The 18,538-nt window shown below is 42.8% G+C and overlaps 1 protein-coding gene across 14 annotated transcripts in view; it reads right to left on the bottom strand.

Annotated features, from left to right (window-relative positions):
- RAPGEF1 (Rap guanine nucleotide exchange factor 1) overlaps window positions 1-18,538 on the bottom strand; it is a 138,654-nt gene that overhangs the window by 63,528 nt on the left and 56,588 nt on the right. For 11 of the 14 annotated variants that reach the window (XM_038548963.1, XM_038548966.1, XM_038548964.1 and 8 more), the window contains exons 2-4: window positions 6,711-6,850; window positions 6,014-6,127; window positions 520-698 (exon numbers count right to left, since the gene is read on the bottom strand). In XM_038548963.1, the coding sequence (XP_038404891.1) occupies window positions 520-698; window positions 6,014-6,127; window positions 6,711-6,850 (433 nt within the window). The remainder of the gene's footprint in view (window positions 1-519; window positions 699-6,013; window positions 6,128-6,710; window positions 6,851-18,538) is intronic. The other 3 variants (XM_038548968.1, XM_038548972.1, XM_038548973.1) reach the window with 1 other exon arrangement.

Here is an 18,538-nt window from a genome sequence, read left to right as displayed (position 1 = left end):
ATCTTCCACTCCACATACCTGGCTTCCAGTGACTCTGGGCACTGTCTGGGACAGCCTGGCTTGCCACAGTTAAATGTTTCATGAATCCATGCTCTAATGGGATTCTTCTTTACCTCTTTTGGCCTAATCAGCTACGCAGTCAAGGTCTCTACCAGGCTAGGTGTTAATAGGGCTTAATGTCTCTATATGCCATGGGTACTATATGCCAGGAAGGGGACTAGAAATGTATCCAAATCAATCTGATTACTGCCGATGACCTAAGGCCAAGAAACAACCACAGACTTCTGTGGCTACAGCCCTAGCAAGGGCAGAGATCTCCATCGGTGTCAAGGCTTCATGAGCAATGACATCAACCTTGGGAGAACATCCATTCATAGCTGCGAAAGGCAGGGAGAGGGCTCTTTTCCCTCCCAGAGCTCTTCTCTATTCCCAGAAGCCCGTATTTTGAAATGCTCCCAAACCAAGACACTCAGAGGCCTCTCTTGCTCTGACACGGCCAACGAGTTCAGGGCAACTCACCTGTGTTGAATTCGAGGATCGCTCTGCACCAGGGGTAAGATGGCCTCCAGCACCTTGCTGGCTGACCCTGGCAGCATCTCCAGTACCTTCTTATCAATAGCCATCTTGTCCACGATAGTCTTAAAGTAGCGCAAGGCACTAACAACTTCCTTCTCCTTCTCTTCCAGCCAGCTCAGGTTCTGAAAGGAGATGTTGAGCATAAGGAGGGAGGAGAAAGATTAACGGGAGCTGTTTTGGAAAAATAAAGTATGATTTCTAGCTTGAGATCGATGCAAACAGTAAAGGCTTCTTATTGCAGAGACAAAGCCAAGTTACTTTCTAAGGTCTGCAGTCAGGAGAGAGGCTAGTCTTGAAGGAAGGAGGAGGGAGCCTGGACCAAGACAGTTCATTTAGATACTCCTGAATTCCCTTCCTCGTTCAGAGTCTGATGTGGCCTGAGGTTCTGAAAATTGCTTCTCCTCCTCTAACCACACTCCTCTAACACCACTAATCTCATTAGGCATAGGGAGGACTAATTTGCTGATGGCTATAGGAAGCTTACAGAACTAACAGTTAGGTCCCATGGTGCTTATCTATCCAGTAAATCAAATCAAGAAATCCCAAGGTGAGACAGTCAGAGGCATTTATGTCCAAAACCCATTCTCCCAGGACTCCTCATGAGATTCCCACATTCAACACAAAGATGTAGTCCCCACCCAATGAAATGTCATGGCTCTCTCAAAGGGTCTAGAAAACCCAGGGTTTGAAAGGGGGGATGGCTCTGGGGTGAAAAGGTGAAGAAGCCAGAGCAGGGGGCAATGATTCAATCACTACTCGTGTAGCAAATGCTAACAGCATTCACAGTCCCTGTTCCTGAAGAAAGCCCAGCTAGGACAAAAATAAAATACAGAGTTCAGAGCCCTGAACTTACCAGTATGCAAATTCCCATGCCCAAATTTTTTCTCCTTGACTACAGGATACCTCGAATCCAGTCAGTGGCCACACACTGCCCCCACCCTTGGTTCCTTTCCCCAACCTCCCTCTCTATTGGCTCTAATATCATTGACCCAGGTCCCAACTGGCTGGTAGGGAAGGGAGATCAAGGACAATCTATAAAATGGTTAAATCCAAAAACGGATACCCCACCCAAGCAGAACTGATCACATGTCCACTGCAAATTATCATCGCTGTACAGGAGGAAAACTGCCACCTGTGGGCTCTTTGGGGTGCAGTGAATATATAAATAAAAGCAACCAAAGACAAGAAAAATGTTTCTAGAAAAAGCTGATTTAAACAATAATCTATAAATAAATGATAGATAAGTGATGATGATTCAGAATACTAGCTCTTTTCTTCTTAAACAATGGGGAAGGTTTAGTTAAAACGTTCTACACTGGAGGCATTTAATGTGTAGGAATATCAAAAGACAGATATATAAATGGGATCATGAAGTAAATAGATTCTTTGGTCAGTCAACTTCCAAAGACCTGATTCACTTTCTCTCAAAGGGGTACTTCGCCAAAGGTGGTCTGTAGACCTCAAAGATGAAATTCTTTAAGAGGGGGAACCCTTCCCTGCCCCCATCACTGGCCTCTTTACTCTCACCTTTTTTCTTTTTTTCACGACTAGACGTGTTTATTTACTGTGTTTCCAAGAGGCCAGGCTCTTGTTTCCCACCTCATGGACAAGAGCTCTCTGCTTTGTCATTACCTGCCAGGGCCAGAGAGAACGTGACTATGAAGGATTTATACTTAGACATCAATATCAACCCAGCTGGCCAGTCTGGCTAGAGGGTCCCTGACCACAGCCCTGCCATCTCAGCACATCAGGACGTGTTTGGAGCCAGGGATGACGAAAGATGGGGAGGAAGCGGGAAACATTATAAGAAAATGTGTCATCAGGTTTGCTAGGGAGAAAGGGGCTGACGTGGAGATGAGAGGCACCCAAAAGGGGAAGGAAGGCACTTCTGAGCAAAAAGAATCTTCCTGTCATTTGCAGAGAGATCAAATGTGCCACTGAAGAGCCAGGCTGCCCAGGGCTCCTACTAAAGGAACCATCAACTTAGCAGCATCAGGTTTTATCCATTAACTGTCTAGCAAATTACACTTCCAGAATCAATGGCCTCTGAGCACTATCCATTCACAGCACCTCTGCTCCTGAACAGCTATCTATGGCTGTTCAACTCTGGGCTTCTTGCAAAATGCAGCCAGCAGTCAGAAGAGTTTACAGAGAGACACCTAGACAGAGCACGTGCTAGAATTGGGAACCCAAAAACTTGGTTCTGCTGGAGGCTCCCAGTTGCACCATCTCTGAGGCAGGTGCCTGTCTCAACCGGGGCATCCCTTCCCACTGTGAGGGTGACGCCACCATCAGGCCACACACCTGAAAAGGGTAGTGGTGCTGGGGGAGGCCGAGACCCGAAGCCACTGCTGGGCTGGGGAACCACTAGCCTCAGGCTCCTCATCTGCAAAATGGGGAGGATAATACCTAATCTGGGTAATCTAAAATAAAACCAGATTTTGATCAAGGAAACTTGGGCCAGAGCCCAAACTCTGTATATTAGGAATAATAAAAGCTTGTGCATGCAGTTATGATGAGTAAATAAGACAGGATGTGAAATCACCTAGGACAGGGCCTGGGCAAAGAGAGTCCCTCAGTAAACTGTAGATGAATCTAAATCTATGCTTCTATCGACTGAGCTGCAATTTCCCACATATTTAAATAGGGAATGCTGGGATCCCTGGGTGGCGCAGCGGTTTGGCACCTGCCTTTGGCCCAGGGCGCGATCCTGGAGACCCGGGATCGAATCCCACATCAGGCTCCCGGTGCATGGAGCCTGCTTCTCCCTCTGCCTATGTCTCTGCCTCTCTCTCTCTGTCTCTCTGTGACTATCATAAATAAATAAAAATTTTAAAAAAATTTTAAATAAATAAATAAATAAATAAATAAATAAATAGGGAATGCTGGGGCACCCAGCTGGCTCAGTCAGTAGGGCATATGACTTGTGATATAAGGATCATGAATTCAAGCCCCATGTTGGGTGTGGAACCTACTTAAAAATAAATAAAGATAAGGGCAGCCCGGGTGGCTCAGTGGTTTAGCACCGCCTTCAGCCCAGGGTGCGATCCTGGAGACCTGGGATTGAGTCCCATGTCGGGTTCCCAGCATGGAGCCTGCTTCTCCCTCTGCCTATGTCTCTGCCTCTCTCTTCTCTCTCTCTCTCTCTCTCTCTCTCTCTCTGTGCCTCTCACGAATGAATAGAATCTTAAAAAAAATATTAAAAAAATAAACAGGGAATGCCATACATATAAATTGGGATTAAAATGAGAACATATATGGAAATATTCTCTAAGAAGTAAGAGCTAATTAGTAATTAATAATGACAGCAAATGGGGATCCCTGGGTGGCTCAGCGGTTTGGTGCCTGCCTTTGGCCCAGGGCGCGATCCTGGAGTCCGGGGATCGAGTCCCATGTCAGGCTTCCGGCACGGAGCCTGCTTCTCCCTCCTCCTGTGTCTCTGCCCCTCTCTCTCTCTATGTTTATCATAAATAAATAAATCTTAAAAAAAAATAATAATGACAGCAAATGATAAATGTATCTTCAGATTTCTCCAACAGCATCTTCTAAGTTCTCACATGTTGGCAGATTCCCCAATACTTCGAGGTCTGCTTGTGAGCTTCTACTAAACAACAGGTTTGTACCCAGGTCATTTTGGACAGCTGACTTGGGGCAGAGCAGAGTAATTCAGCCCTTCTTAAAGGGTAATTCAGCCCTTCTTAAAGGGTAACCAAACCAGAGTAACATTCTTCCCTGGGCCAAGGCGATACCCTCAGTTCCCTGCTACACAACAGTTCTCAGTCTTTGCACTACTGACATTTTGGGGTGGAGAATTCTCTGTTGTGAGGAGGGCTGTCCTGTGTAGGATGTTTACCAGCATCACCGGCTTCTACCCACCAGATCCAGAAGCATCTGCTTCACCTTTCTAGTGGTGACAACCAAAAGTGTCTCCAGACATTGCCAATGTCCCCTGGCATTTGCAGGAATGCACACGAGTGAAAGACACTTTCACAATGAATGTTCCCCCATGACCTCTCTTGGAGTAATGAAGGAAGGGGGAAAATTCCAAGAACCGAGTGGCCCAAACAGTCTCTTATCAGAGTTGACTAGGAGACACGGTTGTTCTAAGTCATTTTATTCTGGGCTTGCTGCACTAGCGCTACATGACCATGGATGCTCTGCTTGGGGTTTTTGTTTGTTTGACCAAACTCAGTTCCAAGAAGCTGCTGAACAGACTAAACCAGAAAAATCTCTATGGTGCACACCAAATCTCCTACTTTCTTCCTCCTCTGCAGTGCAGAATTTCATCAATCTGGCAAACACTGAACATTTTACTCTTCCTCTTCAGCCTCCTTTTGCTAATGGATGAGGCAGGAAACAGGGTTATTCGACAAAAGACTTCTGGACTTCGAACTTTAATGTTCTCCACTTTTAACTAGAATTTTAAGATATTTTGCTAGTTAAAATAAAAACAAAAATATAGGTACGCTGCAAAATTCAAGAATTATGTGTTTATATAACGGGTCAGTGTTTGCCAGTGACGTTTAATTGATGGTTGTGACAACAGTTCTACTACCCACTATGCTGTGGACAATCACTGGAACATTAGGATTATATTTCTCTACAAGGTTTATTTTTATTTTACATTGTTAAAGTTAATTTTCCTTTTATGTTTAGTGTGAGAGTTAACATTTGGATTTGTGGGACATTCAAAAAATAAATTCTGGCTTTCATAAAGAGGAAACATAGCATCCCGAGGGTTTTAACTTGCATGTCAGATGGCCTGAGCTCAAATCAGGCCATCACTACCTTTCCTGGGTGACGGTGGCCAATGCTTCCTATCTCTACAGCCTCAGCTTCCACTTCTGCAAAATAAGTTTCCATCTCTCAGGACTATTATGAGTGTTCAGTAAGAGAGTAAAAGCATAAAGCACTGAGCATGGGGTGAGGAAAAGACTGGATAAATGTTAGTGGCACAAAAGGTATCCCTGGCTCTGAGAGTGCTTGGTTCTGAGTACTTGGTTCTGTGTGCTCTCACCACATAGGCTTGCTAGACATCTAACACAGCACCTTTTACTGCAGATGCCCCTCCCTGTCCTAACTATTCAGGTCATCTTAGTAACTCAAGGAAAGAAGAGCTGGTCTTGAGAGATGAGACTCACCCATTTCCCCCAGAACGCATTGGACCCAAGTAGTACACCCAAACCAACCCTGGAAAGGACCCCCAAGCTTTCATCATGGAGTGCTGAGCTCCCTCCAAAGACCACAGGGGCTTGGATAAACTCTTAATTTTTACCCAAGGCCCCTGAACTATTTCCTGAACAGTGAAGCCCATAGTCACCACCCACTTGAACACATGGATATTGCAATAGATTTTTCTTTCCATCCCCAAAACCATGGCCCAGGATTCTGCAGTAGAAGGCAAGGCAAACCCAATTGTTCTTAGCATCACACTGACCTTCTGCCTCTGAGACCTGGAAGCCACAGCACTGGTGGACATAAATTCTACTGCCTGCTGCTCCAGATCCAAGGGGAGAGGGTAGCCCTCTGGTAGAAATCTGTCTGTTGCCTCCTGGAAGAGAGGAAACCTGGATTCCTACAGAGCTTGAAATGGCCGTTTGAGGCTGAAGGGAGGGGTTGGTGAACATCTACCGCTGTTTCGACATATCTGACTTGACTGGTCCTGCGGAGGTTACTCGTGTTTGAGGACATCCTTGGCCGGGCTTCAAGGATTTGGCATGTCTCAGAGCATGGGCCCTAAAGCCAAATGAAGGATGTTCTGGATGTCACAAACCTCCCTCTAAGTGTGTGCGTGCCAGGGCAACATGGGGCTGTCTGGGGCAGGGAGGCAGCATTGTGGGGTGTACATGGTGCGCTGAGCTGTTTTAAATGCCCAGAGGGTAACACATCTGGAAAAGGGGAACTGCTCTTGCTGAATGAACTCGACTCTGATTAACAGGAGAAACACTCACCATCCTAAAGGCTCATATTTTACAAGGACGCTGAAGGCCCCTGCCTGGAAGCATGGAATGCTATGGAGTAGGTGTTCTGCACTGAAAGCTGAATCCCCAGGGAATGAACTTAAGAACAGCACAAACTCATAATGCTCGAAGTAGGCGAAGGCCAGGAGGAACACCTAGAGAGAGTTGGCTTACTTTGCTCACAGGCTTCTCCGGATTTTTCACAGAAACTTCAGCTGGTTTTCCCTTCTTTGATGGCGTTCTCTTGATTTTGGGTGAGTGGAATTTGTCCTTCAGCTTCATGGTGAAGGAAGAGAGGTGAGAACGCTGAGAATCTGAAAACAAAGAGGGTACTAATGGTTAGAAGCAGGGTAGGAAGGAGCTGTGCTCCACTGACCTTTTGTGGAGACAAGCATCATCCCTAAACAAATCTTCCCTGGCTGTTTAGAGTTACAAAGGAAAGGAAAGACCGATCTATTGAAACACTTCTGCTCACACAATTTAATTTCTGCAATTTCCATGTAAATTAGGTTGTTCAGAATTGTGGAAGTCAAAGGCAGTCAAAATAGCTATGGAAAAAGAACTCGCAAATATTTCCAGTGTCTTCCATGGAGTTTGTATGGTGAGCTAACCAAAGTCTAAGGGAACTAAGAAGAAAGAATATTAAAGTAGAATCACAGAAGTGTAGGATGAATGAACTGGAAAGAAAGGCTCTTTTGAATCAACCTTCTGATTTTTGTTAGTTTAGGGAATAGCAATAAGTGTCATGGGCAAGGCCTCAGAGTTGGCACTGGAGACTGAAATAGCACTAAGGAGTTCAAAATCTTCTGGAACACAGTGAAAGACTGGATGGTTTCTCTTCAAGATCAGGAACAAGCCCTGGGTGTCCATTCTTGCCATTCCTATTCGATATTGTACTCCAGTACCCTAACAAAAGCCATCTAGCTTGGGAAGGGAGACATAAAACTCAATTTGTAGATGACCTTATATATGGAAAATCCCAAGCAATCCACTAAAAAACTATTAGCACTAATAAACCAATTCAATAAAAGTTACAATTCAATAAAGTCACAGGATACAAAGTCAATATACAAAAGTTTGTTGGATGAATGAATCTTCAAGACATTATACTGAGCAAAACAAGCCAGCCACAGAAAGACAAATAACGTGTGATTCTACTTACTTCAAGGTATTTAAGGTAGTTAAAAATCATAAAGTCAGGGGCACCTGGGTGGCTCAGTGGTTGAGCTTCTACCTTTGGCTCAGGGTGTGATCCCAGGGTCCTGGGATCAAGTCTTGCATTGGGCACCCCATAGGGAGCCTGTTTCTCCCTCTGCCTATGTCTCTGCCTGTCTCTCTGTGTCTCTCATGAATAAGTAAATAAAATCTTTTTAAAAAATAAATAAATAAACCTAATTTTTCACTTGTTTCTAAAAAAAAAAAAAAAAAAAAAAGTTTGTTGGATTTCTATATAGTACAAATGAATGCTCCAAAACAACATTTTAAGAAGCTTCCATTTAGGGGCATCTGGATGCTCAGTTGGTTAAATGTCCAACTCTTGATTTTGGCTCAGGTCATGACTCCCAGGGTCGTGAGATTGAGCCCCATGTTAGGTTCTGCGCTCAGCACAGAGTCTGCTTAAGATTCTCTCTCTCCCTCTCCTTCTCTCTCTAGAAAAAATAAATAATAATAATAATAGCTTCCATTTACACTACAGGGAACTGATGATGGTTGCCAGAGGGAAGGGGGATAGGAAGATGGACAAAATGGGGTAAAAAGAGAGGGAGACACAGGCTTCCAGTTATGGAATGACTGAGTTGTTGGAATTAAAAGTATAGCATAGGGAATATAGTCAATGATATTGTAATAGTGTTTTATGGTGATGGATGATAACTATACTTGTGAGCACAGCATCTCTACATGCTATGCTGTGCTCACAAGTGTATCACTATGTTGTACACCTGAAACTAGTATAACACTGTATGTCAACTATATGTCAATAAAAACAAAACAAAACAAAAAAAGCTTCCATTGATAATATCATCAAAAAGAATAAAATACTGAGGCATATAATTAACACAAGTGCAAGACATACACTAAAAACTCTAAAACATTTTTTTAAAGATTTTATTTATTTATTCATGAGAGATAGAGGCAGACACAGGCGGAAGGAGATGCAGGCTCCATGCAGGGAGCCTGATGTGGGACTTGATCCTGGAACCCCAGGATCACACCCTGAGCCAAAGGCAGATGCTCAGCCACTGAGCCACCCAGGCATCCCTAAGGCCAATCAATTCTTAAAAGGGTGTCAGGCCATTCAATGGATGAATAAATGCTCTTTTCAACAAATGGTGCTGGCAATGACTGTGGATATTTCATACATAAAAGAACAAGAATGAATCTGGACCCTTATCTCACATCATATACAAAAATTAATGGATCAAAGATCTGAATGTAATAGCTAAAACTATTAACTATTGAACAGTTTATTTATAAACTATAAACTTTTAGAATAAAACACAGGGATACAATTTGTGTGATCTTGGGTTTGGTAATGGTTTCTTAGGATGCAAAAATCCAAGTGACAAAAGAAAAATCGGATGACCTGGACTTCATCAAAATGTAAACCTTTCAACTAAACTTATTGTGGTGATCATTTTGCCATACATACAAATATCAAATCATTATGCTGTACACCTAAAACTAATATGATACTATATGTCAATTAAAATGTTTGTGCTACAAATGATACCACCAAGAAAGTGAAAAGACAAACTATAGAATGGGAGAAAATATTTGCAAGTCATATACCTGATAAGGATCTGCATACAGAAAATATAAACAACTCTTAAAACTCAACAGGAGACAAATAATCCAATTAAAAATGACCAGGGGACTTCAATAGACATTTCTCCAAATAAGATAAACAAAAGAGCAATAAAGATAAGAAAAGATGTTCAACATCATTAATCATCAGGGAAATGCCAAAACCAACTTAAGTTTCTCTTAAAACCCACTAGATATAATAAAAAAAGACATGTAATAACAAAGTATTGGTGATGGTTGGGGAACTGGAACCCTCCTATATGGGTTACCAGATGACCCAGCAATTCTATTCCTAGTCATATACCCAAGAGAAATGAAAACATGTATCCATATGATTCGTACACAAAAGTTCACAGCAGCATTATTCATACAAATCAATAGGTAGAAATAACTCAAATGTCCATAAATGAATAAATAAAATGTGGCATAAGCATACAACAGAATATTGCCTGACAATAAAAAAAGAAAAAGAAAAAGAAATCCTGTCACCTGCTACAACATGGATGAATCTTGATTATATAATGCTAAGTGAAAGAAGCCAGTCACAAAAGACCATTTATTGTATCTTCCAATTTTTTGAAATGTCCAGAACAGGCAAATTAATAGGGATGGAAGGTAGATTAGTGGCTAAGAATAAGGGAATGGGAGAGGGAAGGAGAGAGAGGGCTTGCTAATGAATATGAGATTTCTTTTGGTGGGGAGAAATAAATATTCTAAAATTAGAATCTGGTGATGGTTGCACCAAAATCCAGTGAATTCTAAACACACACGCACAGGATTCTACACTTTAAATGAGTCAATTGTATATGTGAAAAGCAAAAACCCACTGAAGACTTCCTTCATCTCACCATTTACCTCAGTGTTTTTCAGTGTTGGAAATGATCTTATCAAGTAATTAATTAATGTGCTTGTCTCCTCACAAGAATGCAGACTCAGTGAGGACCATACCTGCCCTGTTCATGCCTACATCCCCAATGCTAACAGGGTACCTGGCCCACAGAAGATGCTTAGTAAACATTCATTCAACAAATGAACAAATTAACCAATCAGAAAATACTCCACAAAAAGGACTGCTTTTTTTTGATACTATATGAAATTCACAGAAAATACCTGAAAGTGGTTGAAAATTAGGGAACAGAACATGACCCTATGCAATGGGTCAGAAAACAACTGTAGTTTTAAAACTACAAAGCAACCCCCCCCCCCCTTCAATTTTTCTACCTATTTACTACTAAAACACTCTTCTAAATAAACGACATAGCACCCTGTGCTACAGGCCTGTCACTGTGTCTATTATTACTGCATATGGCTTCATTGGGACAAGGTTCAATTCCTGCATCAAAGGCCTTCTAGGTAGCTGGCAACTTCAGATAATCTATCTGCTCTTTGCAAACTTCCTAGAAGCCCACTGCACTCTGGACCAAAGAGAAAAGCCAGAGCCTGACCTTTGCTCACATGCAGAATCAAACCAAACATGATTTTGTAGCTGTTTGTCTGCTGGCAGGAAGCCCTCCTTGGACCCAACAGTGTATAGAAATCTGCAGGGAGCTGGTGCACCTCTCTCCTCATATGGAACAGCTCAATGCAGGGTGAGGAGGGGCTCTCAGCACCTGTCCTTATATACCAGGCATCCCTGGGATTCAAAGCAGGTGAACTGGCACGGCACAGTTTCTCTACCTCTCCTCTACTTTGCCTCTTCTTCCCCACCCAAGCAGGGTAGGTCCCCTATACAGTTTATACTTTCTTCTTCATACTTCAAAATGATGTGACCAGTCTAATACATATGGTGGTGAAAGGTTGAGCTCTGTAGTCAGACTGTTTGGGTTAAAATACTTCAAAGGGATTGATAACGTTCGTGAGATGGCCGTTCGTGAGATGTGATAAAGAAGAAATGAGGTGCTGCCTGTGGCTAGTGCACTGAGGTTCTTATCCAAGGGCTGGGCACACAGTGCTTCTGCACAGGGCACTAACCCAACTACATAAGTTGGATGGGTCGCAGGGTTGATCAAACTGAATTCTCAGCTCCTATCTGCTTACAGATCTGAACTAGGCTATGGTGCAGCACTGAATTTTTAACTGATGAGCCTAAGAAACTGAGGGCCTTACAAATGCCATCCTCCTTTCCCCTAGCACAGACCAGAAGTCTCCATCTGGCTCTTCTACCCTACCTGTCTGTACTGCTGCCTGCCTCAGGATCCTTACAGTCACAGTACTGACCAGGCAGGTTTCCAAGCCCGAAGGGATGTTAGAGAGATGTACTAATCCGTGCAACTTCCACCCTGAGCAACTAAGACTGAAAGTAGGGCCAGAAAAGCAGATGCAAATGGGGAAGTCTAGGCAGGATGCATGGTTTGTTTGGTGGCCAAAGACCTCTAGAGACCTGGGCTGGGTGAGCCAACTTCCGCTTTTGCCTGTCTGCTACCCTGAGGTGCTGTACTGACAGGCCAGATTCACACCTCTGCCATCATGACTAGGGTGGAACTGGGGTGTGCAAGGAAGGCATGGAGGGCCCCCCAAATACTCTCAGGTTCCTGCACTTGCAGAGCCAGTACTGATCATTGATCCAAGGGCCAACGAAGCAAACTGAAGGCAGGAAGTGTATTATAGCACCCTACCTACCTCGGTCTGAAATTCTAGTCTGTTTTGGGGCACAGCTGGGAATCCTATCAGCATTTAAAGAAAGAATTGCATCTACCAATCAATCTCTCTCCTGGGAGTATTTAATAGACTAAAAACAGCTACCTTTAGCACACAATGTGTTAAATCAAGTGGAGAAAGCAGATTCTTTGTAGTGGTAATGAACCTCCTCAACTCTGGAAATAGAAGACAGCACAAACTAGAACACATTTGGACTTGGAGGCTGCTTGTCATCTTTTCCTTGAAACAATGGGTTGACAACAGATTTCAGGTGACTTGAAACATTACTCAAACTATGCTTCTGAGTGCTGATCAAGTACTATAATGACCAGTGAAAGCAGTGCGGAAGGAAGCGACAGGTGGCATCTCTGGTGGGGTGATCTTGCCAACAGCATCAGACACGCTCTGGCACACACACACACTTCCTGCCCCTATTCTCAAGTCCCTCAAGTGTATCAATCATCTGGAGTGGAGGCCAATGCCAAAGAGATGCTCCCACACTATTATTGGAGTCTCAGGGAGCTTTATCAACCACTCCCTTGTTATTTCCTGGCTTTTCACTTAGAAAGTTACACTTCAGATTTTGTATGTTTTTAGAGATTTTCTAGTACTAAAATTAAAGCAAATTTTTGAAAAATTCCACACACACACATGACTTAGAATTAAATGCACGTATCCACCAACTTAGCCTACCAAATAGACTTTTCCGGCAATGATGGAAATATTCTGTATCTGCACCATCCTGCATGATAGCCCTTGCATCTACTGAGTACTTGAAATGTGGCTGGTGGCTGCCACATCGGACAACACAGCTCTAGAAACAGAAAGTTATCAAGTCCACTGATGCCACCACATTCCCTGTTTGTGATCATATCTCTCTTCTCAATAACGGATAACCGTGATTCTGATTATTTTTTAAAGATTTATTTATTCACTTGAGAGAAAGAGAGAGCACGAGCGAGCAGGGGGGAGGGGCTGAGGGAGAGGGAGAGAGTGTCCCAAGCAGACTCCACCGTAATAAGCATGGAGCACAACACAGGGCTCTATGCCATGACCCTGAGGTCATGACCTGAGCCCAAACCAAGAGCTCGTCGCTCAACCAACTGAGCCACCCAGGCAGTCCCCATGATTCTGATTTTTGTGCTTATCATCTCTTACTTTTTGTGACAATTTATATCTATAAGTATAGTTTAACTGACAGCTTTGTGAACTTTACATAAATGGAAATATATTGTAAATTTTCTTACATTCCTGCTTTTTCACTCAGTGGTAGGTCTGATGCCTAACCGTGCTGAAGTATATATAAGAGCTTTCACTTTCAGTGGACACTGGGCTGTTTCCAGCTTCTATAAACAACGCTGCTATGAACATTCTCATATATGTCTCCTGGAACACATGCAAGAGCTTCCTATGAATAGAACTGTCTAACTATACAGTATGTACCAGATTTAATTTTATGGCTTTTGCCAAATGATTTTCCAAAATGACTGTGCCACTTTGCAAATCCATTATTAAGGTCCCAGTTGCTCCATTATCTCCACCAACACCTGGGATTATCAGACTGCTACACTACCTTTATGGCCAAACCTGACCAAAGGAAACAAAAACCCTCCTTCACATAACAAGGGAATGCCATAAACTGCTATTTTATTGTAATCTATCAAATCTGTGAGAGCAACTTCAAAAGTCATTGATAGAACTTAAGAAATCAAAGCCTCAGACCACTGCTCATTATGGCATTTATACCATGGATGGTCAGGAACTCTCAGTGACTAATCTGCTAGTCATTTCTTCCAGAGGAAGGGTGGCTTACATAGCTTCACAATTTCTGTATAAATGGCCATGATGTTACTAAGAGCAGACACTTTCTTGGGCAACCACTGTAGGATGCAGATCCACCTATCAGATGAATGTCAGAGGAAGGACAGGCTGGAAGAGAGGCACATAGCCTGCTCACAGAATCAAATCTCAACAAAACCTCCCAAGCCCCAAAAGTCACACCGATTTTTTCCCGAGTAGTCTGCCAGGTACCAATATTTCATTCTTAGATTTTCAATTTGCCCTTCAGTCAAGCCCAACAAAGGTCTCTGCCTGGTGCTGACAAATGTACATATCAACTGGCCTTTCAAATGTCACTGGTAGCAGCAGCTGGGATCCCAACTTAGCAGTGGTTTCTGTCAGGGCTTAATTCTGCTCTGGATAAGGGCAGTCTCTAAATATCAGCCAGACAAGGGACCACAATGTCTGCGTCATGGTGGATAACACTTTGAGGCAGTTCCAAAATTACTGCAGCCAATCCTAAGAAACACTGTGGTGTCAATTTCTTGTTACCTCCAGTGTACTGGGCACAGAATTGTGGCACAATTGGGAAGGATCTCCATTTGTCCACTTATACAAGTTTCATCCGAAGCTACCTGCCCAATCCACACTACCCCCCCCTTTCCCAAATATGTAAAAAGGACAACTAGAGTGGAGAAGTAGCTTCTTCTTTTAAAACTTAAGGTTTTTTGTTTGTTTGTTTGTTTGTTTTTTTATTTAAGCAATCTCTACTCTCAACTTGGGGCTTGAACTCACAATCAAGAGTCACATGCTCTACCAGCTGAGCCAGGAAGAACTTTCCTAAACCTAAGATTTCAGGGGCATCTGGGGGGCTTAGTGGTTGAGCGTTTGTCTTTGGCTCAGGTCATGATCCCAGGGCCCTGGGATCCAGTCCCACATCAGGCTCCCCACAGGGAGCCTGCTTCTCCCTCTGCCTATATCTCTGCCTCTCTGTGTTTCTCATGAATAAATATAATCTTAAAAAAATAAACCTAAGACTTCAGTGTGTTACTTATTTAAAATTTTAAAGACTAATGCAAAGATAAAGACAAGAGTTCAGGCTGAGTGGGTTGTGGGCACAGCAGGCAGCACGTGGGCTTTGGAGTCAGGCAGTCTCTGTTCTAACCCAAGCTCAGGCGTATACACAGGCAAACTCTGTAACCTCTCTGAGTTACAAGTTCCTCACCTACAGAAAAGCATAACCTCAGGATTAAACATGATCCTGTGTGTCAAGCATTTAGCTGAGGACGTGATATATAGCAAATGCTCAATAAATGGAGGCCATTATGGTTACTTGATAACATCACCAGACCTCTGCCAACACTTAGCTAAAAATAACCACAGCCCAGTCGAACGGAAAGCAACCTGATGTTTCATTTTTTCCAACAATTGCCATATGAAAAGATCCTCTGTCTTACTTAATATAGAACTATTCATGTTAAAACAGAGGGAAAATACTACTTGGGAGTTTTGCAACACCCAAGCCTCTTCTGACATGAAAGTCCGTTCGTATCATCCATGTGTTCAGGCAATCTCTGGGTAACTCTGAGCTGTAGAGTTATAACAAGCAGAACAACCTTGTTATAAAAATCCAAGCGCTGCAAAAATACATAACATAGAAAATGAAAAATCCCTCATATGGCACAGCTGAAATACTTTTCAACTTAACAATATGTTGTGGGCATTTTTTCACAGGAGCAGAGTTAATGGCTGAATAAATGTTCCACTGAAACCTATTTAACCAGTCTCCTGGCTGATGGTTTTTAACTTTTGCTCTTCAAACAATGCTGAATTGATGAATACTCTCATGCCTAACTTTCTAGGCACCTGTATAATGAGATAGGCCCCTAGAAATGGCATTGTTAGGTCAAAGGTGAGATACTATGCAGATGCCTAAGTTGGATGTAGACCAACAGGGACTGAACCAAAGAGTGAGGCTCAGGATGGAGGCAGAAGGGGTAGGGTGCAAGAGTGGGGCTAGGCCTATGACCTATAGAGGAAACCAAGCTTCAGCTTGGATTTGGGCTTAAATCTGATAGAGCCACCATTTTGGATCTCTTTGCATAACTGGTAATGATTAAAAATAGATTTGGGATTGGATGGACACCTCACAAAAGAGGATATCCAAATGGCCAGTAAACAGATGACAAGGTACTCGACTCCAAAAGTCATCATGAAATAATCAATTAAAATCCATAAAGTGATACCATTACATACTTGAATGGATAAAAAGAAAAAATAGGAAACACTAAGGTTGACAAGGATGAAAAGCAATGGGCAGGGTCCACCTGCCACTGTGGAAGGGATGAATCCAGACAGCTAACACATGTTTCCCTGGGGGCCTGGTAATCCCACTCCAGGTGTGTACCCTGGAGAAATGCCCACATGAAATCACAAGAAGTACCAGAATATTCAAAGCAGTGCTTGCTTTGGCAGCACATATACAGAATATTCAAAGCAGCACCACCCAAATGCCCGCTGACAGAATGGGTACACTGAGACACCTGCACATGTGGCATGCCACACAGTAACAACCTACACCTACACATAAAAAATATGGATGAATCTTACAAATCTAGAAAGAAGGCACACACACAGAAGTACATTTGATATGATTCCATTTATACAAATACAAAAACAAGCAACATTAATCTATGATTTCAGCAGTTAAGATAGCAGTTACACTTGGGGTGGGGGGAGTATGCTGCAAGGCACAGGAGGGAGTGAGCTATGGTCTATTTCTTTTGTTTTTTAAAGATTTATTTATTTTAGAGAGAGCAGGTGCGTGTGCATGGGGAGGGGCAGAGGGAGAGAGAATCTCAGGCAGACTGGGCTGAGCATGGAACCCAACGCAGGGCTCGATCCAAAAACACTGAGATCCTGACCTGTGCTGAAAGCAAGAGTCAGATGTTTAATGACTGAGCCACCTAGGAGCCCCCCAGTCTATTTCTTGATTGGAGCTAATTACACTCTGGTGTTCAATTTGTGAAAATCCTCCAAATTACATACTTAAAGCCAGATATATTTTTTCTGATTCATGGTATACATCAATAAAAAGTTGGAATAAAGTAGACACAAAGGCCTTAAGTTCTAAAAGAGTCCACATAATTTTCACATGGGTCAGATTAACAGAGCACTTACAATTCAAGGAAATCCTAGTCCGTGAAACATACAAATGTATTTAACCATGAATAGTCCAGAATGAGTGTCTTCTCAAATAACTTGCCACTGAATATATCTCAGGAAAAATCTGTGGATATCTTTGGAAGTTTTAATTTCATCTTTGTAAAAATAATAAAAGAACCTATATAAGTATCTTTATGATCTTAAATCACTAGTAAATAAGTGTTTTCTAATCTCCTTTCCCTTATTGTATGGAAAATTTAAAGAACTTAATGTAAACACATGTGTATCTTATAATTTCTTTTGTTTTTAACCAAGACTGAATCGATGGATTTTTGTATAGTGTTAACAACAATACCTATTCATAAGGTTAGTCTATGAAATAAACAATATTCATGCTCAACAAATACTTGAGCATCTCATCTGTGCCAGGCCCTGTATAGATTGGGACTGAGGAACCTTCCTCTGCAGATATCCACAGGAACTTGAATTAGGCAGTTCCATCAATGAGTCTGTGTTAAGGAGGCAGATGAGGCTTGAGGTATACATGTGGGCATTGGTAGCACAGAGATGACATAGGAAGCCGAGAAACTAGATGAGAACCACAGATGTACAGACAAAGAAGAGGTGCTCGCTGCTTATTTGTTGAGTGGTCTCTTTCTACACACAAGCTCCTGGTCACTGCCCTGGATGTCTAGACCAGACAGACAGCACAAACCTGTATTCCTGATTCTCCCTCTCAAACCTGCTGCCACTACGTCTTGGTAGACATGAAACTTCACCCTTCCAGTAGCTCAGGTCAAAATTCTTGACTCTGTTCTGCTTACATCTACCATCTGATGCTTCAGCATATTCTGTGAATCCCACCTTAACAGTATATTCAGAATCTCACCACCGTAACCACCTGTACCATTTACACCCTGATCTAAGCCATAGTCACTTTGTGCCTAAACCACTACCATACGTCCAAGAGTCCCCTGCTCCTTGCCTTTCTGTAGTCTTTTCAACCCACTAACTGGAGTGATCCTTGTAAAAGGTTAAATCCTGTTACATTGCCCCTCTGCTCAAAACCCTCCTGTGGCATCTCTTCTCACTCAGAGTGAAAAGCAAAGCCCTTCAGAGGTCCACAACCCCTCTCATACAACTGTCAGAGAGGGCTCTGAATAAATCCACATAAAGAGTTTTCCCCAAGACTTACTCCTTTTATCAAATATTCATCAAGTATCAGACAGATATCCCAAGAAGAGATGAAAGGGGAGCCTCCAGGGTTGAGAGCTGCTTCTCTCCTGGAGTCTAATCAAATGGCTAGATCAGCAGCTCCCATTTTAAACATCCCATTATAAGTCAGGGACTGTGTGAGGAGCTCTAGGTTGCCCCTATCTTCACACTACTACTGGAAGGAAAGTGTTTTAATTACCATTTGACACATGAGGAAACCAAGGCCCTAGTACCGCCCCCCAACCCATAAATCACAGACACACACACCACAGACAAGGCAAGGAGCCCTGACATGTGCTGTGAACAATTCAAGGTCAACACGCCCCAGGGTGGCCTACTCCCATCACTGTTTGGAAATGGTCTAGAGATTCTCAAAGTCACAGACTTCATACACATCCAGA

Source organism: Canis lupus, chromosome 9 (assembly GCF_011100685.1).
Source record: "Canis lupus familiaris isolate Mischka breed German Shepherd chromosome 9, alternate assembly UU_Cfam_GSD_1.0, whole genome shotgun sequence".
NCBI classification, from domain to species: domain Eukaryota; kingdom Metazoa; phylum Chordata; class Mammalia; order Carnivora; family Canidae; genus Canis; species Canis lupus.
This window is presented reverse-complemented; position numbering and strand designations above follow the sequence as displayed.